Consider the following 26044-nt stretch of genomic DNA (forward strand, 5'->3'; position numbering starts at 1 on the left):
CAAAAATAACATTAAGTGTTGGGAAAAATACACTGTGTGTATTTTGCCTGTGTTTTTTCCTCAAGCTAATGCTGACATTTTAAAGTATTTAGGTGTTAGGAGCATGGGTTTTTGGTTTGGGGGGGGGGGTTGTATTCTTTTTTTTATTATTTCCTGTCCTGAAAGCAGCTCTGTTTTAGAGAGCTTTTTATTGGTGTATTAAAGAGTATTCAGAAAAGAACTAAGTAACATAACTTAGCCAACAGATTAGCCTTATTATGAAAATTAATTTTTGCGTAATGCTACAACCAAAATAATTTCGATTTCAGAATTATCCATATACTTAGGAAATTATTAATCTATGAAAGTTTCTCTTTGGTTTACTGTTTTATTAGTATAGCTCTGTCTGTTTGTAAAATCGAAGAAATAAATATAAAATTTTGCCAATTTTTTTCTTTTTTTTTCCTTGTAGCCTTTTGGTGTTAATCAGCCTGGTCCTTATATCATGTACACAACTGTAGACGCAAATGGATACCTGAAAAATGGGTCAGGTAAGATAACTTCATAGTAAGAATACACATGGCATGGTCTTTAAATACTTCTCGGCAGCTTAGAGAGAGATGGAAAGAAATCTACAGAGTAAAATGGGACTGGTTGCTTTGAACAGTGTTTCCAGATTACAAGGGGGGGAAAAAAAAGCAACTTCCCATTCTTATTTTCCAGATTGCATATTTATTATAAATATTGCAACTGTATTCTTTCTTCCTTTCTTCTGTTCCATGCAAAGTGTTTTTAAACAGTTGCTATATCTCACCCAGTCTAAAAAATCATTGGGTACAGTGTCATCAGCTCATGAAACCACATGAGCTTCTAGCAATGGACTTTTTCTACAAGTTCCGTAGCAATTATGTATGAAGAAACAATAGTAGGCTTGAAATATCTAACTGGAATCTTGTAGCTACATGAAAAAGGATCAAAATAGCAGTCACTAAACGTGCTAATTATGATAGCTCACTTATCATGCATGCAAGGATGTCTTTTTCTGGAGTTATTCATTTCATCTAGCAAGCTTACTGAACTTCAGTAATACTGAAGTCTGTAAAATCATAAGTAGCATGAAGAAGATAGAGGGAGTGGATGTATGTCCTTTCTCATAATACAACAACTACAAGGTATCAAATAAAATCAGGGGTGACAGGGTCAAAACCACTGGAAGGAAGCAGTTCTTCTTGCAGCCTGTAGCTTAACAAGAAATTTAATTGCACAAAATATTGTGGATGCCGTAGTTTACATGAGTCCAAAAACTAAGTAGGTGGATTCAAAAAAGAATAATCCATTAGGCCACAGTCCAGACAGTGCCTAGTGCTGGAATAAGACTCTGATTTTGATGCTCCCTTCCTCTGTATCTACTGTTGGCTCCTAGAAGACACAGATTATTGAACTAAATGGTCTATTGGTGTAACTTGTTATGACTATTAATCTTATTACCATGCTCTCATAATGGACCCCCTGTCACTTAGCCAAAATTCCCAAACTCCCAAGCCGAAATACATTCAGAGTATGCACATTGTTAAGTTGCCCCCTTTCCTCCTCCTTCACAATATGGCAGTTTTCTGCATCTATCATGTAAGTCTTACTTCTAGGTCCAAATTAAACTCACTATAAAAAGAAAAAAAAAAAAGAGCCCTGGCATAGTTCACTGGGAAAACTGTATACCTTTTTACAGACTTAATAGCTGTATTAGAGCAATTTAATGCTAATTATATACCGTATATAATGCTAATTATAGCATTTATTTAAAACAATAGTATTAAGTTAGGGGAAAACATGCTGATGTGTTAAGTTCTAAATCAGTGATATGCTCTCACCTTGAATGGTGTGCTCAGAACTGTTTATCCAACCTCAGAAAAGATAAAGGAAAAATAAAGATGTCCAGAAATATGTACCAGATAACTTCAAAAAACATATCCTGATATGTACTTCTGTATTCATACATGTTTAAATATGGGTTTAGGTGCCTAACTTTAGGCAAATAAGCTTGAAAGTTTTAGCTTACATTTTTAACCAAACTAATAATTCATGCTAATATGAAAATGTGGAGTATTTTTTCAAATTGTTGTAGGAATTCATTTTAAAAAATTAGCGGTCCTGCCAGTTTTGCCCTCAACTTCATTGCTCTCAAGGGTTTTCTTCCTGAGCTGAATTTAAGACGAGCGTGCGTACTCGGTCAGAAACATTTAGGGCCGCATGATGAGTTCAGAAATTCTAGTTTTGTGTTAGTCTGGCCGTGCAGCGTAGCAGAGCCCTGCGCTTGCGGGGCCAGCACTGCCTGGCTGGCAACTTGCCTCTCTCATTATTGTCGGTTATCACGATGAAGGCTTGTGAGTTTGTCGGAGCCAAGTCGCAGTATAGCTTATCTTGTTCACCATAGCAGAAAATACTGGTAAAAGCTTATAGAGGATCTCTCTCCGTGCCCACAGAAAGCCTGGTTTCTTATGGACATGAAACTTCCTTCAGTGTGCTGCTTTTTGGGGTATTTGTAGTCCCTAGTTACAACTGAATTCAGTGGTCTACTTAAGCCAATTTTAACTGAAGCCTAAAATGTCTCCAATAAGACTCTACCAATTCTGTAAATACCAGCAGTTGGGTAAAAGGCAGAACTCACTCCAGAGACAGATGGTCCATGACTCCAGACAGAATTCCCTGAGAAAAAGACTTTACTTGGAGAGGAACAGTTATTTGGGGTGTTTTGTCCTCCGGCTGCCCATAGGGCCAGCCCGCGGGCAGCGCGGCGCGAGCCGTACCTGCCGCGTCCTTCCCCCGTGGCAGTGAGGGGCCGGGAGGAAAGCCTGGGGTGCTGCGGAGGGGCTGAGGGCGGCTGGAAGATGAGGCGAAGGGTGTTGCAGGTGCCGTAAAGGAAGCTGGGCTGCTCGCAGAGAGGTGCAGGATTCCTATCCAYGAGAACCCGGACTTCTTTAGTTTCACAGCTTACATCTTGTTTCTTAAGGCATTTTGCCTCAGGTTTCTACAGATTCATATCGTGTTGTCCATCTGTCTTTATTCCACACTGGAGTGACTTATCTTTTCTCTTCTGTTCTTCTTGATGTCTGGGTGTCTTAGTTTTAATCCTGGTTTAGCTTCCATGTTGTGTATTGGCTTTAGAGTTGAGTTTCTGACAGATACTGTTAAGACATATACCGTTAAATACAAGCAGTTTTATTGTACTCATTCCTTTTTAAAAAGACATATGAATGTTGTTATTCACAACGACAAAAGTGTAAACAATTTGGAAAGCACTTAGTATCTCAGTAAAGAGTATAAAAACTCTTTTCTTTTACAAATTTCTGCAATAAAAAAGACAGACTGTAGTTTACTTCTCTCTCCCTCCTGCTGTTAACTAAGCTACATCTTGATGACTGCACCGGCTGTGCTCCTCAGGGCTGTCTGCTCGGGGTGTGGACCTCTTGATAAGCCATCTTCTCCAGAGCTACTATCCAAGTTCCTTGAAAATAGTATCATCTCTGGATTACAAAATTTCTTTCCAGCCTGCCACTAAAAGCTAGTCCAGTGTACTTGTTCGGTGAGCATACAGCTAAATGAGGAAATCAACACGTTTAAAACAGTGTAATCTATTTACTTCTTCAGGCTCACGGGGAATTAATGCAGGCCTGCCTAAAATTTGGCACACCAATGCAAATAGAGTTAACCTCGTGAAAGCACAGATTCATAATTCCTTTAGCCATGTGACTGGGAATAGATACCTACACACAACTTTATTATCAGAGAATGAGGAGTACTGGTAAATAACTCTAACTGCCTAAGTAACAAAAAAGTTTATTTCCTGAGTAAAGAAAAACATTAGTAAAACCATCAAACTGACCATGCTCCTTTAGGAGAGTGCTATAAAACTGCTATAAATCAAATATACTACAACATAACAGTTCCTTAGATCTAATTATACTCATTTGGATATGTTGTTTATCTAGTCAGGGCAGTTTTTCACTACTACTTATTTGTAGTTAACAATCTCAAACTTAGAAATCTGATATTTTAAGTGAGCTCATCCTAAACATTTATAAAATCATGTCTAACAGCTGCTAGAACCTATATAATTAATTATAAAAACATTTTATATTTAGCATACCATAAACTATAACTGTAGCGGACTGAAACTTGACCTACCTGGATGATTTATTATATGTCACTTCTGTAAATAAACTTGATTTTATAAATTGACATGGTTTTAATGAGAAGATGGCAGAATAATTATATGTTTCTACTGGATTTGGAAGGCCTCAGGCTCAGAACATCTATTAAAAGGTTAATTCACAGCACTATAAACTGATTCTAAACCCTATCTTGTGGGACTAGGGGATTGCAAACTTAGATGAGTTTGTTTTGTGTATACTTGACCCTTTGGCTTTTACTCCTAAGCTGGTAAAATAAAGATGTTCTTGCCTCTACTGACTCCTCTGTCATGGAAGAATACACATTGCTCACAAATTCCCTGTATGTGTGGGGAATAAAACAAGCTTAATATTTGTACCTATTAATTTTATGTATCATCTTCTTAATATTGTTGTCTTTCATTTCCCTCTTCCAGGAACAAGAACAAGTATATTTTTCTTTAAAACATTTATCTTTTGGGGAGGAGTCTTTTGGGGAGGGGGGAGGAAGGTACTTTTAGGATTGCAGTTTTTACTCTGAGAAACAGTTATCTAGCATGATTTAATACTGTTGTAGTAACATTCATCCTCACTGCTGCCGTACTTACAATAACAAAAACCTAACGGAGCCAGTCATGATGAATTTCCTTCTCAGCTTTGGCATTATGAAATAACAGTAATGAATTCCAAGTGCATTTGTGACCCTAGCAGTATTGCTACAGGGAATTTTCTAATACGCTCTTTGATCAGTTTCTCAAATACAATATGTTAATAGATTTTTTTGAGTCTGTATAATTCAGCCAAGAACTTTTCAAAGTCATATTTTCTCAAGCTATTATATTAAGTTTATAACTACATTTTCTTCTTGTACAAGTCCTACTTGTAAAATTCAGTAAATGCTTTCCTAACTAGAATTACTGACCTACAGGTTATTATCTTGAAAGACATGGTCAAAAGGAATATGATTCTGATGTAACAATCAAGAAACACCTCAAGCAACATGTTTATATATATATCCTGGCTGACAGTACCAAACTGGAACACAGAATGTTTTTAAATTATTTTAAGTGACGTTTAGGGCTTTTGTAGTATTCAAGATTTTTTTTAATTAACTATTTGTCTAGTAATTAGATCTTCCATTAAGTGTTTTGAAAATGCTAAAATGTTTTAGATTAATTCTTAATTTTAAAAAAAAAGGAAAAAAAAWTGGAAAAACAAGAGAAGTTAACCTACATGTTACTTATCAAGTCAAGCTTTGAAACAAGCTGACTGTAGAAACAAAACTCCAAGCACAACACGTTGTATTTCTGCCCGCAACAGCTGTGTCCGTATCTCTTCAGAAACGTAGTCCTAGCAGCGGGGCTTGTTTAGAATTTCCCTAAGCTGAGCTCTGTTTCGATCGTACGGCTCACCGCACACGCCGTTCTGCTAGCTGCAGGCAAGCCTGACGTTCACCAGCCCTGCCTTTATAGGGCTTGTGGTCTTTAGCACCAAAATTAAATGATTGATATGAGTTGGTAAAATCATGCTTTTTTTAAAATCCATGCTCTTGCATTTTTGGGCCACATATAAACCTACAAAATACCTTTACTACATCAAGCTTTTAAAAGCATGGCCTCAATATACCTTTTCAAACTGATTTTCAATAACTTATTTGCATTCCTTATTTAATATCAAGGAACAATTATATCCAAAGAGATATCTATATACATAAATATATATAAAAATATATATAAAAAAAATCTGATTGATTGATAGTTTCTAATTACTTTTTTTTTATATAATCTCCCAAAGAATAACATGAGGAACAGCACTGGTTTGGTTTTTTTCTTCCCCTAATGAAAACAATTCTCATCACACTTTCAAGTTAACTGATGCTATTTGTCATCTTTACCACTGATCTTAGCATTGGAAAAATTATTAACTGGACCACAGAAACCAAATCATGCAGTTAACTGAAGGTATCCTTCCATCCCTGGGCTAAAGTGAATCACATGGTACTTAAAGAACCATCCACCACGCTATTCCCGCTGCTCCTTGTTCCGGAGGGTTTCAGTTCTGTGACTATGGTATCTTTCGTGTATGCAGTACTCGGGCAAAGAGTAAAATAATAGTGCCCACGCGTCTGTCCTTAGCTACTTCGTTGTAAGGTTCTTTGAGCTGCCGAGTCTTAACTACGGGGAATTTACATAATTGAAAGGGTTTTTTTAAACATTGCTGGAATTATTCTTTCTACTGTTAACATTTCACTATGTTGTTAAAAGATAGCAGAATAACAATTAGGACATATATGGTGCTTTTATTCTTACGTTGCTCAATTCACTTGTAATCTTACAACAAGAAATATTGTTAAATTAGCCACAAGGAATAGCAATTGCCAAAATGAGCATTAGAATTGAAAAACGTGGGTCGGTCTTACATCTGTGGTTATATCTCTGCAGACCTCCTCTCTCTGAGAGGAATTCAGTTGCAACAGTTCTTTCTATATTGAAGACATTTTATGCTTGAGATCAGATCAGGTTCTGGGGTAAATCTGGGAAAAGTAGGCAAATTCAAATTTCATTCGGGCTTTCTGATCTGTTCCCCACTTTCTGCCTTCTCCATTCCCCATTTCTTCTTTTGAACTTGTTACTTTTAAGGAGACTCCACATTAAAGTATGAGTGTTATCCTAGATTTTCAGCTCTACATCTGCACTTCCATGTTTTTATTAGCTACTAAGTAATTTCTGATATATTATTCTAACATGGTGTTTTTGAGCTGAATGCTGGAACTGTAAGCAACAATGCGACAGCATAAATTACAACATAATACTGAAGTTGAGCATAGAGTAAATTGAATTTGTTTGGGGGGGCAGAGGAATAGATGAGATGAATTTAGTAAAGCTAACCAAATGCAAGGTTTTTTTAATGAATGTCTGCATCCTAAAAAATCATCTGTGGTAATGAAATATCCCTAATCTTTGTTATTAAATATAATTTTGCTTAATGACTTACACAAGTTAGGTAAGGCTCGAATTACTGTAGATTACATCTATACTGCTCTATGTAATAGTTCAGAGCTTGAGTAAAATGTAGGCATGTCATTTTTGCAAGCTGTAGTGGAAATCCCAATAATGATTGTCTTTGTGCTTTCTTGAAAAGATGATTACCTACTTGATATGTTTGGCTTCATTTATTTTATTACCAATAACACAAACTGATTTTCTCATAATTAACATCCTTGTGGTTCCAGAGGAACGCAAATAAGATCAGTTACTTGAAATTTAATACAGAGCAGCTGTTAATTTTTAGAATATTTTCAGAAACTGCCCAAGAACTGTTTCATATTACAGCACCAGCACAAGAGAGGAATGTTAAATTTCTTATTGGAACATTGTCTAGTCAAGGGTTGAACAAGTCAAGGGCTGGATGCTGCTCTGGAGATTTCATATCATGAACATCAGGCTACCTTTAGCCATCTCGATCTTTTTACCCTCTTTACTTTCTGTTTTCCTGCTTGCTTTCTCCCTCTTCCGCTTTCTCTTTGTAGGGTTCCTAGCCCTGAAGTCTGTCTGTGTGCACCTTTACCCTGCAGGATGAGAGTGGCAGCTATGAGCTGCCGTAACCTCAGCAGTACTGGCCGACACAAGTGTGTCGACTAGCCGGGCAGTCGAGGCAAAAATCCTCCCAGCTAGAGCTTCAGATTATATTGTTTAATGTTTTCACTTCTTCTTAAAATGGGAGAACATCTTCTGTATTTCAGCCTCTGTTACAGACATTTTAGTTTTCTCTCTCAAAGTTAAAATCTGCTGATGGGCTTGTGTTTGGCTTTACAATTAGAGTTTGAAATAAATAGGGTCATAATTGAAGCACGTGTCTACCAAAAATATTAATTCTGTGGGCCAGGGACAACAGGCCAATAAATAATTCTGCTTTAGCGAAAGATCAATTTCCATACCTAGGTGTAGTATTATCATATGAATGGGTTCAGTTCATATGGATCAAGCTATGATGTGTTTAGTCAGCTGTATGACTGAAGTCCAAACATAGATTTAGTTTGTTACGCAGTACATCCTGTAGAGTTGACAAACTGTATCCAAACCTACTAGCTTTTCTTTTTTATATGCCCTGATTCTATGATTTATTATTTTAAAGTTACCAACTTCTAAATGTGTTGTTCCTCAAGGGCATATTCATTGGTCCGTTCACTATCCACCATTACAAAATAGAGAATAATACCAGATATACACACCAAAACTTTATTTCCAAGGACCTCTTTGCCCATGTACTGTGCCGCCTCTGATACACCCTCTTGGAAATAGCCATCCTGAATTCTAGGAGAGACTTCCCATTAATCTGACTTCATGGATTATTGCAGAGATAAAYTTTAAGTCCTATTTTGCACAGGAAGCACTTCATTGATTCATGTACATGGGACTCATTAGCAGCGATCGCTGCCTTATTGAAGCCCAGATCCAATTTGACAAATAGCAAAGGATATGAAAAGCCACTTCAAGTCCTTACCAATAGGTCGTTTCTCTTTTTAAAAAATGCTGCCTTCAGTCCCAGCTCAGGATTATTTGTAAGATAGTTTTGCAGTCCTCATTTCAGAGCTCTTGTTTTGCTGGTTTTGCTTTGCTTTGTTTTAAACCTTCCATGGCAGAATGAGCCTTCACATGCTGTTAAGCTGTGCTCTTCTAGATCACAGAAATTTTCTTACTCTTCTTTGTTTTTGCATTGAGTTCTCATGCTGTTTAATAAAATTGGTTTGTGAGGCGAACACAAATGTCTAGCAGCTATTTTAGTAATGACTTGAAACGGAAACATTGTGGTGTGTACCAGACAGCAGCAAAGTAAAGCTTCATTTTGGTGGTCACTTGACACTGCAGGATTCAATATGCAGACTTGCGCCAGGCAGAAGGAAGATCGTGTTCATAGAAGAAGCTGGAATCATTTAATAATTGAATAGCTGAATTCTGCTAGGAGGGATTTTTTGGTTGCTATAAGTGGGCACACTCTGCTAGTATGTTTTTCTATATAACTCCTTCTTTGCTTAGAAAACTTCACTTGAACTTCTAATGTTGCAGGCAATATTCCCAATCTTTAAATATTCAGGGATTATAAATTAGACATTTTTCCCCTATGCAAGTGGTTGGAATATTAGCAATATGATCTTTTTATTGTTTAAGTGGTTGGACTTTCTAGTTTTACTTCTGCAATTGTGAGTGTAAAGTTATTCTTAATAAAAACATATATTCTCATCTAACTATATCAGTTTGGGAGTTTCAGCTTTTAGAAGAAAAGTATCACAAGAGTGTTAGCAGTACTGCAAATATTAGCTATCATCTGTGTTGCAAATATGTATATTCAGCCCACTTTTTCCAATTATTTCTGGAACTCCAGAAAAAGGAATTGCAGATGAAGTTGTGAGGTGAAGTTGTGTACTGCATCCATCCAGAATCTCCTACTGTGTGGACTAATGAAAAAAGGCAAACAGCTAAGTCGGAAGAGGGAGAAGCAACACGTCCTTATAAAGCTGAAGTTGCCGCTGCATAATTTTAACTACAAAGAGAGCTCTTTCTCCGGTATTTTTTTCACCCACCAGTGGGCTACAGCTCCAAAGGCAGCGATAAGGGAACTGAAGTAAAGCTTTCAACTAAAGCCAAGAAAATCAAATTCCCCAACTGTCTATAAGCTTTCAAGTTTGGATTTTTTTTCTGAAAGCTGCTTTGTAAATTTTTCATGCAAATTTGGTGGGTATCTCATTATTATYGCTAATATTTCCCTTTCTTCTGCAGTAAGTCATTCTGGCATATTTTCAATTAAACTAAGGAGCTGCCAGCTTCAAAAGATGGAGAAACGCTTCGCTGTGCAATGCAGCAGTGGCTTTAGAGCAGTAAATATCATTGTAGTATTTCAACCTATGCAGCTTAAGTGAGGTATGTTCACTGTGAAATTTTGCACAGCTCTTGAACTGGCTTTGTCTTCTTCCAGCCACATGCTTGTTGTTCACAGCTATGGAGCAGTTTGTGCAACTACTGCATGTTGGTTTTTGGAAAAACCTTCAGTTTTTCAAGGTGCAATCTCCCAAGAAAGCAGGCATTCTTGTGTTGACCTAAATATAAAGGTAGATAATAGTACAAGAAAGTTTAGGTGCAGGTCTGGGACTACAGGCTACAACTCAGAGACTCTGTTTTATGTCATGACTTGTATTTTTACCAGAAAAGTCATCTACATTGTCAACAGGTAAAAAGAATATATGTCTAAAACAAAGCAACTCTTTGTTCTATTTTCTAACTCTTTGTTAGATTTTTTTTTTTTTTTTGACAGGTTGAGTCATAGTTCACAAATATCTTCAGTTACTATTTTGGTTAACTATATCACAGCTTATGATAAATGCATCATTTTGCAATTATGGGAAAATATAGCATCCAGAAGAAATAATCTTAGATGGTTATGACACTTTCATTTATGAAAATACATTTGGGTCTTATTCAGTCCCTGATGTATGAATATTTGGGGAATTTCGAAAGTCTAGATGTTATTACTGTATTTTAAGTTAATCTCAATGGCTTTAACAGACTACTTAAAAGAAAACGATATTTTGTTGAGAAAAACTTAATAAAAAATTAGAAGAGTGATGCTTAAGGAGACGACAGGTTTGAAATCAGAGTTTCTTATAGTCCTTCAAATACGTATAGTGTTTTCACGCATTTTGCTCTGTTATTCCATAAAATAAGTTTATTTAAACTACAACTGAACAATATCAGTATTGTGAATATATTTATGTAGGTTCAACTAGACTGGTTCAGAAATCCAATATCACACAGTATCAGTTCTGTTTAAAGAAACAATAAAAAACATTGCTACTAAATGTAAATGCAGTCACCTTTCTTTCATGAAGTTAAATCGGTTTCATTTAAGCACTTATGCTGCTTAGGTGTACTCACCCTGAAATAATCTGTTTTAGGATATTGCAATTTAACCCAGGGCATAGTTGGTTACTCTTAGGCTTTTAGTAAGTATACATCAGTATAATGGAAACAGAAGGGAAATGTCTTAATTTAGATATACTAAAAGAGCAAGTACTGCATGTGTCACAGAGGACACATCATTCTGTTTTTCAGACAAGACTTTCAAAAGGTTAATGATATGGATTGCTTCAAATTTTGTATGCAGACTTCAAAAATAAGGAGATAGATAGATAGATAAAATTATGTTCAGAATGATTTCTGAATATCAGACCATGCAAAATTTTCTAAGGTTGAGCTGCTCAACATCATTAGCTTTTTCTTTAAAATTTGGTCTCTGGCAGGCTGAAACCATTGAAACCATGTCTTAGTGTTGGGTTTTTTTTTACTCTGTCCAAGCTTTTTGAAGCAGTAACTTAATTGACATGGTTTAAAACAAAAATATAAATACTAACACTTTACGGTAAGTTCATGGCTCATGATATTTGGGTGCTTACAAATAATATTTTTTTAATAAGGACACACACAGGAGAAAGGCATATTGCATTCGCAATATGAAAATTTAGATTTCAGTGTTGAATAATCTTTTAAGTAGYCTAAAAATAATAAGATACAGCATGAACAGGAGAGGTTTGGTTTGTTTGTTTTTTTAATACTTTGTCTTTTACTTGTTAAAAATAATAGTGCTGAAGCTAAAACAAAATCATGGCAATATGGTAAAGATACTGAAATACATGTGAAGCAAAAGGCATTTTCTCAGTGTTGCTTACTCAGACTTCCAAAAGTTTAATGAACAATCTTAGTATAAGTATCAAGTCCTGCCTTCCTGCTTGAAGATTGAATGATATTTTCTTATATTCTTGGAAAAAGTGGAAACGTATTTACAATAGTTTTACAACTAAGCAAATTTCTAGGGTGCTATTTAAATTAAATTTGAAATATTTTCATAAGTAAATGAATTATCAGTGGCAGAACTTCAAATATAACAGAATAAACTTTTAACAGTAGTTTTTTTGTTTTTAATCTTTGTTGAAAGTTTCTACATCTCTTTCTCAGATGCACACTTGTCGTTTTAAATTAATTGTTTGCAATTCTAAGTAGAACATGTAAGTAACCATCAAACTCTTGCAGAATTTATATGGTATATGTAAGTGGAACAAAGTATAAAATACAGTCTCAAAGACCTCTCATATTTGTAGTCAGTCAGCTTTAAGGTAAACTAGAACCTTCTCCATGCAGTCATCCCCATTCCTGTTTAGCTAATCTCTCTCAATTTTAAAGGCAAATAAAAAATCAAAATGTATTTATGCATTTTCTGCCTGCTATGTAGAAGAAAACGTTCCTTTTTAACCTTTGCAAATGATCCATTTACATTCTGAAGCATAAGATTTCATTATCCTTATCTTAGTAGGCATAAGAGCTAGTGTTAGTAGCCATGAAATTATTCAGTGCTTTTAAGAATTCTGGCTACAGTATCTGACTCTCTAATCTCTTTAAGGCTGACTGCACACAGTGTATGACATTTTCTTTTATTTCCTTTAATTTAGTTGTTGAAATGGTGTATCATTTCATTTGTATGAGGAAAGAAAAAAGGAAGATCTCAATTACAGTCTCCTCATAATCCTAAATATCTCACTCAAAAGTCATTCTAAATGCTTTTCAGTGGGAAATGCATTACACCAGCACTCAGTCTTTCAGAATTCAGCTTTAGTGAAACAGTTTTTAAACTAAATCCTCTATTATGTTATAGCATGATCAATTAATACATACCTTGTTTTTTTGTTTTTGTTTCTGAGTCAAGTTTAGTAAACTTATCTTTGTTCCTTATTACTTCCTTTGCCCTGGTAAAGTCTTGTCTTGTCTTGTCAGTGCCTTAAAATATTATGTGCTTACTCTAATCAGATGCCTATGAGATAGCTATTCCCATTTTAGAATTGAAAATTGTGACACAGAGATTAAGGAATTTAGCCAAGATCATGCAGGAAGTCTGTGACAAAGCAAGGACAGATTCAAAAGTGCTATACCATCACCTTAGCTTATTGGAAAAATCCCTATTCTCAAAGAGAAAAGCTTCTCAGTTAATGCTTTCTGACATGGATTCCATAATCTAGGAATTCCCCGAACAACGTATGCAGTGTTCTTAGTGTCACAGCAGAGGACTGGAAGTGCAAGTCCTATTTAAATGTTTCCATGTCATCTTGCTCATTACATGGTTTTGCAGGGGGTAAAACTAAATCTACAGTATGCCTAATTTTTAGTGACAGTTATTGGGGGTTTTTTTATAAATAGTATTTTAGCTTGATTAAAAAGTTAACTCTAATCAGATTGATGTTTCACATCTCATCTAAGTGAAATTAATTCAGATTTATCTTCCTTTTTAAACAGCATAATCACAGCTGTAAAACTACTGTAACACAGAATATTTACCCCATGAGGTTGAGGCCTGTTTGAAAACAGCACTTTATGCCTGAACTTTTCATCTAACCTGTTAAAACTTAAATTTTAGGCAACACAGCCATCTAGGCTAATGGCATATTGAAATGCAAAGACACTTTTCATTCTCAGGTTCCTGTATAATTTTCTGTGATGTTCCATATAATTTTCTGTGATGCATGTTATCTGCAGTTTGCCTTGTGTGAAGTTGTATCACTGAATGCAGATATCATGTTTAGTTGCTACAACAATATAGTTCTCAAATAGGAAGTACGGTAAACTGCAGTGGAGTTTGCAGATGAACTGAAAGAAATCCCTCTTCTCCCTTAAAATGGAAAAAGGGAACAACCACAAATAAAATGTATGTATATGACCACCATAGAAAACCTTGTAAATGCATCAGAGTAGCTACTTACTGCCCTTTTGTACATATTGTACGTTGCCTGTAATGATGCCATATTTTCTATTATCAACTTGAAAATTAGATTCCACTGGAGAATGTTACCTGTTATACTGGTTAGCATTCTTAAAATTCTTAGAATCGTTAGTGTTAAGTTTGCATTAAGTCCTAGTAGGCTAGTAATAATCGGTGCTTGTTCCCCAGCAGCAACGGTGCACGTAACTTTGTGACAGCAGGTTCTCCTGGAGCACCCTGATGACGGGATGCTTCTCCTTAGGCCGCCCTCAGTGTACCCGACAATGTGAGGTAGAGAGCTGGAGACCAACAACAGGGTGCTCTTTTTTCATCTCCTCCTTCGACCCTATTGTAAGTCTTGAAACCAGTATTCATATAGGCAGCTGCTGCTGCACATCCAGCAGGACGGTCTCTTATTGTGATAACAGAGGAGCCTGACAGCATATGGGAAGCTTCTTCCTAATAACCAGGGCTGGGGCGGGAGCGGGAGGTGCACAGGGGCATAATTCAGGGAAGCAGAACCATGAAGTAATCATCACTGTATAGCAGTACAAAATTATCATCATCCAGTTCTGCGTTTCAGAATTCCAGCCTTGGAAGAAACTCAAGTATGGAAAGGCAGAAAGGAGTTGGCTGTAAATATAATCTCAGGAAATGCAAAATGTCTTAGCTTATTTAAATCTCTTTAATGTTTCCCAAAAGTAACGTGATAAACTTGATGTTATTCTTTGGTTGGTTTAGTTTGGTTTTTAACAGCACAGAAATGGATCTTCCTCTGCTAAACTGTAGGGAAGCATCCTCTTGGAGTACCAGTGTCTAGCACACCACGCTATAAATTGATCAGCTAAAAAGACTGATCTCCTTGATAGTTTATGCATTACATTATAATATAATACTCCCATATAAATACCTATTGAAACCACTGGAGTTGCAACAAGCAATTATTTTGCCTATATGACAATTGAAAATGTGTTTTCTCCTGAGATGTCCAAATGAGAGCTTGTAAGTACACATCTTTTGGTTGTGACTTCAGCTGATCTCTATCTAATATGATGAATGTTCAGTTCTAAATAAGAGTAGAGGAAAAGGCATGTAAGGTGCCATCTGAAGTCCATTTAGACTGATCTGAGTCTGGCAAATGCCTGCAAGAGAACAAAGATAGTATAGAGTGATAGTTGCTGGCATACACTCCCTCGGCTTCCAGTGATGTGTACCTCGGTGTCTCTCTGAGCTAAAGGTGGTATCTTTGTTTAGAATCAGGATTCAAAACACTCCCGCTCTCTCCCTGTGCCTCTCTTCTGTATGTGTCCGATTTAAGGTACTGTATTAAATCACTCCCATCTCTTTGGGCAGACTTCTCATGCACATAATTCTGTCTATGGCTTTCTACAGTAGCATTACAACATTTGAATTCCTGTTCTACAATTCACATTCTGTTATGTTTTGTTGCTTAACTTAGGTTATGCCTGAAATTGTGCATCAGCTGTCAAAGCTGTGCAAAAATCTTGCACTCAAAAAATCCTGACTTCATATCTTTGTGAAAAACTGTTTCGATTGATCATGTAAACCCAATTTTGTTGTCAAGGATCCCTTGAACTTATTTCTGTTAGTCTGGTGAAGGGCTGAATTCACTGAGGTGCTTATGAGGTGATGCTATCGTTCCTTCTCTGGAGCCAGATCACTAAGAGGCTTTTTAGGAAATGAACAAAGAATCCCCATAGGATCTGAATCAGTTTGCAGGAAATGAAAAGATTACAAGATTTTTACTTAAATGGAATAATCAGCCACATCAGACCTAGGATGTTAGTGAATCTGTAGATAGCTAAGAACACTTTTATCTTGTTTCCTTACTGCCCTTTTAAGTAACAAAAGAAAATGTTATTTTTGCCCCTACAGTCTCTCCTTCAGTTCTTTATAATTATATGCTCTCACTAGGACCTAACTTGCAACTGCTGTAATCCTGTTGCCATTAAATCAATTTATTATTTCAGAATTTGCTCATGAGCATTTATTTACCTAATTTTTTGACACATGAATAGCCAGTAGTTACTGATTACTACAGATAAGAATAAAAGTGAGCCTTCACATTGAATCTGAGTTTGTAAATCAATGGAACAAGAGACTCAGCGCTGGCCAAATCAAAATTAGTGTGGATAGCTCATTTCTTCTCAACTTGTAACAAACAGCAGAGTTTCAGTTTAACATAGAAATAGCGCTCAGAAGAATTATCTTATCCAGAAATCTAAAGCATTTAAGCTATTCTCCAAGTTGAGTGCGCACAAGTAGTTTGGCAATGTGGGATTTACCATTAAGAATTAAATAATCATATGGTGTAGTTAAAATTTCCTGAACATTTTTATTTTTGACCCTGAAATGTCTGTTTGTATAGAAAGCCTTTTTCAAATTACTTGCTGAAGCTTCTTTTCTAATTTAATTTCAGCTGGGCAGCTTAGCCAGTCAGCACATTTTGCTCTCCAGTTGCCGTACAACGTGCTAGGCTTGGGACGCAGCGCTAATTTCCTCGACCATTTGTATGTTGGCATTCCTCGTCCTTCGGGAGAAAAGGTTTGTTGAGATTTAACATTGTTAAGCTATTACTTATGTTGTTACCTTTCCTAATAAAGTTGGGATAGACATACTGTTAAGGACACTTTTTTTCAGAAGAATCTCAAAGTAGTAAGTTTGAGTACAGAAAAGTTTGCCAAAACAAAACAAACAAAAAATACAACCAAACACAAAAAAACCCGGTGTGCCCACTTTTGGGTGGAATGCAAGCTCTGAAGTGAACAACAAGACCAAAAGATCACTGAAGTTATCTATAAATGTTAGCACAGGTATATAGTGCTTGTTTATAGGGTAAACGTGTATGAGATTTGACAGTCCAGTTATTATGGTGTCAGCTGTAAGATTTCCCTGGAGTTGGTCTGGCTGGCCTGTAAATTCACACAGTGATAAAACCATGATCAATATGGTGGGCAGGGGAGATCACCATGATTATCCAAGCGTCAGGCAAAACGCAGAAGTAGGGTCCTGACCATTTGCAATCTTTAAAGGTTTCATGGTACTACTTTAAAAAGAGGGGTATTCACATTAGTGTTGTAGTCAAATTTTGATTTGGATAATTGCTTTGCCTGCATAAAATTCCTTTGTAGAATCAGTTCTTTTCTTCCTTCCCTGTAATGTTGCTGCTTTGTACTTTTTAAGTAGATGCTATATTTCATGTCAGCAATACTTGTTTTGATTTTTACTTTTATTTGTTTTTAAAAGTGCTTTGGAGCTTTCAGGATAAGAGGTACCTATAAATGTAAGGGAATAATCACTTATTTAAAAAAAAAAAAGAGGAGAGGGTAATTTTAGCTTTTTTGTTTCTCCTGTTCTATGTTTCAACAGAGGATTTCAGATACTTTGCTTTAAAGTATGTTGACTTGTAAGGAATTGACACAGCCTTTGTTTTCCTTTCAGTCCATAAGAAAACAGGAATGGACAGCTATCATACCGAACTCTCAGCTTATAGTCATTCCATATCCTCATAATGTTCCTCGAAGGTAATTTCATCATTTTGAAGTGCATGTCACAAAATTACATTATTAATGCAGAGTTTAGGCATCATGTATAGGTTTAAAAAAATACATGTGTAGGGAAAGTAAATTTAAAAACAACCAAGAGGAGGGTCAATTCTGTAGATGGAGTTGCTTCAGTGAATAGGCAGGATACTTTTGAAGTATTTATATAGGCTCTTATATAGTTCCCATAACCATTCAAAATCTATTAGCAGCTCCAATCCTGTAAATAAAAATATATTTGCTAGATTTACCAGTCTTCTTTCTGATAAATGGCAAGCACAGTAATGGTTGAAGTAGGCATTTTTGTTACACCAAACATGCAATTTGTGTCTAGTTTCATTTAAAAAAAAAAAAGCTTCAATTCAGCCCTTCCAAGCATAGTATCTGTTGCCACAGGTATGAATGTTTTTCTTTAAGTAAAGGTGAAAGGGTTACCCACGCAAGAGCTTCAACACTGAATTCATTTTGTAATTAAAACGTCCATCCCTGAAAGTCAGCATGTTTCTTTTTTTGCTATTAGAGAAAACATTAGTCACATATTCCAGCTGCTTTTTGCCGCTTGATCTACTAGTGAGGTCAGTTGCATTTATCATGCAGAAATGATTTCAGCATCAGTTTCGGCAGTTAATTTTACTCTAGAACAAATAAGAACTGAGAAGTGATGTGCCACTTAAGTTGCTAATTAACAACCACAGGAATGAGATCTGCCAGATGAAGAAAATTTAAAGTCACAGTCTTGAGGTATTTAGAGGTATGTGTTATACAGAAATTTTTCTTGATCTTTTTATCCTTAAACTATTTTTGCTTTTCCACTGAGGAAGTTTATGGACACTGTAGAATAGTGGAGGATAGATTCCCCCAAAAGAAATCAGATTTCACAATAAACATTTCTCAAATTCCTTATAATTTCTTTTAACATAGAGGTGTTGTTTCCTGAGATAGATATACTATTAAAACAGATCAAATTCTACACTTTACTTCTGTGAAATGTTCAGCCTCTTTCCAGAAGATTGAGTACTGTAAGTTCTGTTGTTTTCAGTAGAAACCTGTATCATCCCATTGATTACAAGGATCAAGTCTTTTGACCCAAAAAGGAAGAAAAAGAATGGAGGCTAACACTTAATAAGAAATCATTACTGAAACTATAGTGTGTTCAATACAGCATTTATGTACAAACAGCTAGTTTAGCTTCAACACCAAGCCTCTTTACAGTCTAAGAGAAATTAAAATTTGTAGATAAAGAAAAAATTTGCTAGTGGAATACCATGTTTGAAAGAGCTGGCAAAATGCTGTGGGCTGTGAGTAGGAAATGGAGATTTTTTTTTTCCTCCTGTTTCCCCCCTCCCTCAATTAAATAATTCTTGTAGGAGACGGTGATGAGAAAGAGTGCCTCTCCCTTCAGAAACGTATCTGCCGTAACTATGGTGCTGGCCGGAGCCCAGCTGCAGATTACACACTGCACATAAGCACCCCTGCTTTCTTGGGTCCTGTGTCCTTCACCCTTTGCCTGCTGGGTGCAGAGTCTGTTCTCCGCGATGGACAGGGAGATGCAGTACAGAACAGCTGATTCCCTCCCAGCCCTCTCTTGTTGGCTACTTGATGTACGAGGTTGCACAGATTTCCTTGGCTAGTTACAAACTCTGGCGGTGTGGAGTGTAGTACGATGCAGACACATCACATGCCGCCTGGTTAAATTATAAAATGGAGTGCTTGGAGGACAGACGTCTTGCCTGCTAGGTGCTCAGCGCCCAGGGAGCTTTGAGGGCTCCTTGTCCAGGGGTGCTCAGAGATGCGACTTGGTTGGGCAGCAAGGCAGGGCTGAGCAGTCCTCTGCGAGGCCTCGCTGCTGCCTCAGCACGGAGCCTCCTGCCGCCAGCCTTCCCTGGAGGCAGTCTGGAGTCCRGCAAGGGAGATGCTGAGCGTCGTGCTCCAGGAAGGCTGCCAGAAGCAGCCCTGTGACTTTGCTGTCCTCCAGCTTTCTCCTGCCATAGGCAACTAGTTCCATTGCCTACAACTTCAGTTGTGCCTGGGTGAACTTCAGCCTGGCAGAAACCAGCTGCTCCCCGTGAGCCTGTCCAAGGTGAGCTCCTTCTGTGGAGGAAATAAATAACCCATCGTACTGCGTTATTTCACCCTGCTTCTCCATCTCCCCAAGCCCCAGRCAGTTTTGTAGAAGTTTCTCTTATGCATTTTATTTTGTTCCACCAGGGGAAAAAAGGATAAATCTAATGAGAAAAAGTCAGTCCCTGAGGACAGCCATAGCTCTCCCRGGTAGTTCAACGGAAACTAAATTTAGACATGGCCTTACCTGAAAATAATTATATTAAGCCATGTATTTCTAAGTAAACACCATTAAGCTCCAGTCTCCAATTACAGTCACTAGTTTCTGTGGACTGTCATAGCCCATCTTGTGTTAGCAGGTTCTTTTTGTTTTTATAAATTAAAACTATTTACTGCTTCCTAATGAAGAGTATTAATGTTTCCTTGGATTTTGCTCTTCTGTATAGCTGGAGTGCCAAACTGTATCTGACCCCAAGTAACATTGTGCTGCTAACAGCAATAGCCTTAATTGGTGTCTGCGTTTTTATCCTGGCAATAATTGGCATATTACACTGGCAAGAAAAGGTAAGTTTAATTAACTGGATTTTTTCTGGTTTTCTATACTATTTAACATTTCCTAATATTTTACATAGTCTTGTACATTGTTATTTTGAGTAGTTTTCTCCTGTATAATTTCTGACACATCAGACTGCATTAATTCCCAGAAGATGATTATTATTAATTCAATATTTATTGCAAGCTTAAAAATTAGCATGTTTTTATTTAAACACTAAGATACCTAACAAAAAAAAGGGTGCGGGGGGGAATCAACAGCTAAGGATCAACGGCTAATAACAGCTATTAATGGGACAAGTGTTTGCCACTAAGCCGTTATTCCCAATTAAATGTGAATTTTTGGTTCATATCTAAGCTTTCTATTTTGTAGAGTTTTAAGGAGTACTATATTCGGAAAGTGCAACATAAACTCAACTTATTTATCTTGAGTTCTCCTGATAGTCTAAAAATAAGGAAAAACATCTCTTTTTCTGCCTCTGTCTTTGCTGATTGCAGTGACATTAGCATTCATGACCGTATAGGGAGTCAATTGTGCACATATTGGCTGCTTTGCTCTGTGTGTCTGAATTATACATGCAGTGTAAAGATATTCATTGATTTGAAGAAGCATTTTGAAAGGGGCCTTTCATGTCACAAAAGAAATGCGTTGCTATTTTTCCTAACTATGCTCAGTTCGCAATCATTTCCAAGTGGCAAGAATGCCAATAAATGCAACTACATACCCAAACCATAATCTTAGCTGTCAAATAAAATTACTGCACATTTTGACATGGTAGAACTGTTTGTTATTTTGTATGTGTGGAAATAAAATGACCTTGTTAAACATTCAGATAGGTTTTGCACATGCTTCATATTAAAATATTACTTGTCTGTCATTCCCCACTTTTCAAAATGTTAAATAATTTCTCCAAATAACAGTAAAGTTGGGAATTAAACAGGCAAAAGAAGGAAATGCAAAGTGCATGGTGACTGCCCTTTAGAGGTCCTGCTGGCCCAGGAAAGCGTTGTTACGTGGTAGCTAGCAGGATGCACTGGCTGGGTTTACTGCCGCCTCCAACCCATCTTATGCAACAAGAGTATCAGAAAAAATATTTGGACTTTGAGTTGGAGAAGGATTAACTCCAGACAGTTCCAGCTGGAGAAATGGAGATTAATGTCAATATTTAAAACAATTCCTCATACAATAATTCATATATTTTAATGTAAAGAAGCACTCAGCCCAGAGTGAGTGCTTTCTGAGCCATTTGAAGACCCATTAAGTACGTATGAATGAAGTGGTATTGGTTATGTTGTAAACTGACTTCTGACAGCTGCATCCTGTTCAAATTTGGCATAAATGTTTGGACAAATTACATATATTTTCAAAGTACTGTATAAACATTTGTTAATTCTTATAATTTTTCAGTGCCTTCCTGTTGGTTTTTACCTTCCCAGTTTACAGAAGAGATGGTTGAGGAACAGAACAAAAAACAATCTTGACCAAGGCTGTATTGCACATCACTGGCATGACTGGAGTTAAACTCAGAAGTTCCTTGTTTCTAAGCTTATGCTTGGTTTATTGCCCGTTTCAGTAGCCCTCTCATCAAAATATTGCTCTGCCTAAATCCTGTTTTCCTTTACAGATCTCTAGAGTACCAATAGCAAAAGAAAGGGGAAATGTACTGGCAGTTACAATCTCTGCTTTTCCCCCAGAGGATTTATCTGTCTGTAAGCTGCAGTGTTTTATTCACCAGTTAAAATAAATCATGTACTTTGTCCTCGTCAGATGATAAGTAGTAGGAGAAGCCCTTTGTCTACAGTTGTTCTTACGCAGTCATCTGCCAGCCAACTACTTTATTGTTTAAATAATAACTGTAGTATTTAAGGGTAGTATGTTGCTCTGTCATATTCCTTGGAGATTTTGAATCCATTAAAAAAAAAAGACTGGCTCTCCAATCTCAGTTACTGGTTTTTAGTTTTGGTAYGACCAATGAAAGACGAATTGAGGAAGAATTCACACCATTATTCATTTCTCAAAAACGGAGTCCGCTACATTAACCAGGCCCTTAGCGTTCCTGAATTCTGATTCTTTTTGCTCTGCTTTGTGTCATATGAACGCTATGCTTTGACAATAATACTTCTATGGAAGTTTTGAGGGATCAGTTGCTGTCAAATTCGAAGTTGTAATTTTTTTCAGGAAGCATATAAGAAACAATAAAAACCGCCGCTAGGTGATTCTACAAAATTTTGTGGAACATGACAAGCAGTTCAGTGGAGGAAAGAGTATGCCGCTCCCTTCTTCCTGCCCCATTTTTGGCATTAAAAATACTACTGATGTTGATAAAGTCCCTGCCAAAAAGTCAGGCTGATACATCTTGAACTGCACTGACAGCTCTGCTGCTGCCACAAAATGCAGTAAAATCCATACAATGAACCCAATGGAATATCTGTCATACGAAAATGTCGTATGATGAGGAAATCTTTGGTATTGAGCCAGAGCAGATGACAAACTTCCATGGCAGAACACATGCACTGATTTCTACCAAAACTGTCATTCGTATTTATCAACTCAGATACAACAGCATACTGTAAAGGCTTTTCTTCATTTTACTCATTCATCAAAAAAATTGTTCGGTGTAAGCAAGCTGAAATAGCATTTAAATCTTTTTTGCTAAGTTCTCTCATGCTAGGGTTTGTACTTGGATTATCTGTCATAAGGCAAACGCTGGGTCCTAGAAAAGTTCATGATGTGTTTGAAAATAAGTGCTTCCATACTCTGTTACTGCTTTAAAGTACAAGAGGCACATGGGAGAGGATGACATTTTACACACTACATGAAACATAGGTACAATTTAAATATGCTTCTTTTTTCCAAGTACCAGCCAAACTACTCTTTGAGCAGATCAGTGTGTGTTCTGAATAAATAAACAGGGAAATTATATACTGCCTCACATTTCTTTAATACAAACAAAAACATGGAACACTCCATTTTTAGCCTTACTTGGTGCTGCTAATTGTTGGTTGAACAATTTTATCTTTGTCTAAATTTGGATTTAACGGAAATTTAAAAAAAGAAAATATTTTAATTGTAATATAGATAAGAACATTTATGGTTAATCCAGAGTCATTTCATCTCATATTTGTAATGCAGACTAAATAATTGCACACTAGGAAACATTCTTTGTTTCTGCAATATTGCTTTAAAAAAGCATTATTAGAATAATAGAAAATAATGGATCATTAATACTAAAAGAGCTGAGCATTAGCAGCAGAAGCCAATTTTGAGTACTTTATTGCTATTACAAACTGCCATCATTTAAAAGGTAATTATTGAGGCTTTTACTACAATTTTTACCTTTTTTCAAATGAGTGACTTGGAAAAAATCAGCCATTCTCTGACATTTGACAGCTCATTTCTGTAACAGTAGTGCTTTAGATCCCATAAAGTGTTTGTTTTTTATTTTTCAGAAAGCAGATGACAGAGAGAAGCGACAGGAAGCTCATCGGTTCCATTTTGATGCTATGTGACATGCCTTAATATTTATGAAGAAGCTGCTGCTCATTTGCTTAATTGAAATACTGAATTCTGATCTGTAGAATGATTACTATGAGAATAGTGCTGGTATGCTATTTGTAAATGTTGCATTACTTCGTATTTATTTGGAAAGTATTAAAATCAGACCTGAATGTCTCACAAGGCCTTTCAGTAAACAAACTGTATATATTAGCATTAGGTCTTTATTTAACAGAAACTGTAAATTTATTTTTCGTAGTAAAGGGATCATATTGCATGTCCTCCACTGTTTACATACCACCCATTCTTCAGTACTATTTGATGGAAAGGAAGCYGTGTAAATAAAGTTTAGCATTTCAGCGAGCAGAACACTTTGTACCATTTGAATTGGTCTTGTCATTTATACGTTCTTGCAACGTAAACTGCATTCTGAATATTAAGCTTGAGCAATTTCTCAGAGGAGACTTTATCCAGTAATTATTCTGGTTGTACTAAATGGTGCTCTAACGTACTCTCTGTTTTTCTTTATTTAAATCTATATGTGCAGTAGTTAAAGAATTTAGGAACCTGAGAACTAAAACAAACCTGCAGCATTAATGCTAGCTCAATAACTCATCATGGGATAAATGTAGTATTAATGTGTATTAGTCTAGAGAGAAGATTCATTAAAAAATTAAATTCATAAAAATGCATCAGCATTATACAAACTGCTTTTATAATTAAACTGTAACCGCATTTATTTTAGAAAGGCCTAAAGTCATTATCAATGAAAGTATAATTTTTTTCTATTTACTTCTAAGAAAGGTGTGGGGGGTTGTTTTCTTTTTTTCAGAATTTAAAAGAAAAAAATTTGGAGTAGGAGAATTAGGATAGACTCCCTAAAATTCATTACTAACGGATGAGATATACAAAGATTAAATGCAGAACATAATAGGACTTTCAGAATAAGCAGCATACATAATCTCTGTAGGCTACTATACCTGAATTTCACCAGACGACTGTGATAATTACATACAAAGAGAAGTTTAACCCTCTGTATTTAAGAGGGTGATAATGTTGCAATTGCTACAACGTAATTTGGATCCTGGAACACTCTCTATAAATGATCATGCTTTTATTTAATAGCTTTTCCTATATCCTTAGTGATATGAGTTTACATGATTTATTGTGCTTTTAAATCTGTCAACTTGCATTCCTAATAAATACTGTTTACTAAACTAGAGCATGCTTTCTCACCAGACTACAACCTGTTGGTCTTACCCACTGCATAGATTGCCGCTATCTCCTCGGGGCTGGAATTTGTCCTGTAACCTGCTGAATTGCCCATTAGTTTCTAACACAGCATTTGCGTGTCAATACAGCAACAGGAAAGGGGAGCAGATAGAAAGCTGAAATGACTATGTCCACTCTGAATCACAGTTCAAATAATTTGTTACCATAGCAATGCTTAACAGTGACCCATTCATATAGCAGCACCAAGACAAGAATCAGAAAAATCCTGTTAAACAGACTACTAAGTTATGAAGTTTATACTAGATATTTCAAATATGAACTGATCATATTCCAAGAAGGGAGACTTTCGTATTACATTTACTGCTACTATTCAGGATATCGTATTTCCTTAACACACACCTTTATTATTTCCCTTTCCTTTGCCTTCCTGGCATGAAAAGGTTGATTTTTAGATAAACCCTAAATGCTATTGTACTTTTTAAGCCCATTAATAGAATTCTCTCCAGGCAGCAAAAGTAATAAGGGCCTTCATAGTTAAGAGGAAGCACAATGTAATGTGTCTTCTGTTTTTTTCAGATGGTTGGAGAATAAGGCTAACTGCATAATGCCACTATGGCTGCAAAATCATCTGTAGCACTCCTCTATCACAGTAAAATGAACATAGATTAGCCTCCTTATGTTTTTTGGAAAAACAGTTAGCAATGAAATATGCTCATGCTGACATTTAAGCTGTCGTCAAGTTAACAAAACAATTCAGTATGTTTTGTTTTAAGGTGTTTGGTGTGTTTGGTAATGCATCATTGAATCACTTTGTACACAATATGTTATTAGAGCTGCAATAGCTTGCTTACAATAAAGTTTACCACAGGATCTAACTACTCGTATAACTTGGCTTACAGCAATATATGCACACTATTTTTGAATAGTTTAAGGCATTGAATATTGTTAAATCTCTTGTCAAAGGTTTAATGTCAGACTATAGCATAGGCATCAAAAATATGTTTCGTTAAGATTGTCACCCTTCTACCAGTGAGTTTAAGAAAGCAACATCAATTAGAAAGTGTAGTTCCAGGTGCTCTACACAGTAACTGTGAAGTGAGAAATAATTCTAGCTACATAAATTTTCAAAACACATCACCATAATGCAGCCCTGGTGAGAAATGCTATTGGAAGGCTGCTTTCGTGTGAAATCTCAC

The 26044-nt window shown here is 36.3% G+C and overlaps 1 protein-coding gene across 7 annotated transcripts in view; it reads left to right on the forward strand.

Moving 5' to 3' along the window:
- Window positions 1-24837, forward strand: part of ITFG1 (integrin alpha FG-GAP repeat containing 1) — a 108012-nt gene extending 83175 nt beyond the window's left edge. The window contains exons 14-19 of one of the 7 annotated variants that reach the window (XR_003252541.1): window positions 452-530; window positions 16384-16508; window positions 17406-17488; window positions 18202-18257; window positions 18874-19586; window positions 20014-20100. Coding sequence is in view for 2 of the 7 variants with exons in the window: in XM_026060076.1 (XP_025915861.1) it covers window positions 452-530; window positions 16384-16508; window positions 17406-17488; window positions 20014-20131; window positions 23570-23629 (465 nt within the window). In the remaining 5 variants the exon portion in view is untranslated. The other 6 variants (XR_003252540.1, XR_003252545.1, XR_003252544.1 and 3 more) reach the window with 6 other exon arrangements.
- Window positions 24838-26044: the final 1207 nt, after the last annotated feature.

The sequence above is a fragment of the Apteryx rowi genome, unplaced genomic scaffold (assembly GCF_003343035.1).
Source record: "Apteryx rowi isolate R43461 unplaced genomic scaffold, aptRow1 scaffold_1, whole genome shotgun sequence".
In the NCBI taxonomy this organism is placed as follows: domain Eukaryota; kingdom Metazoa; phylum Chordata; class Aves; order Apterygiformes; family Apterygidae; genus Apteryx; species Apteryx rowi.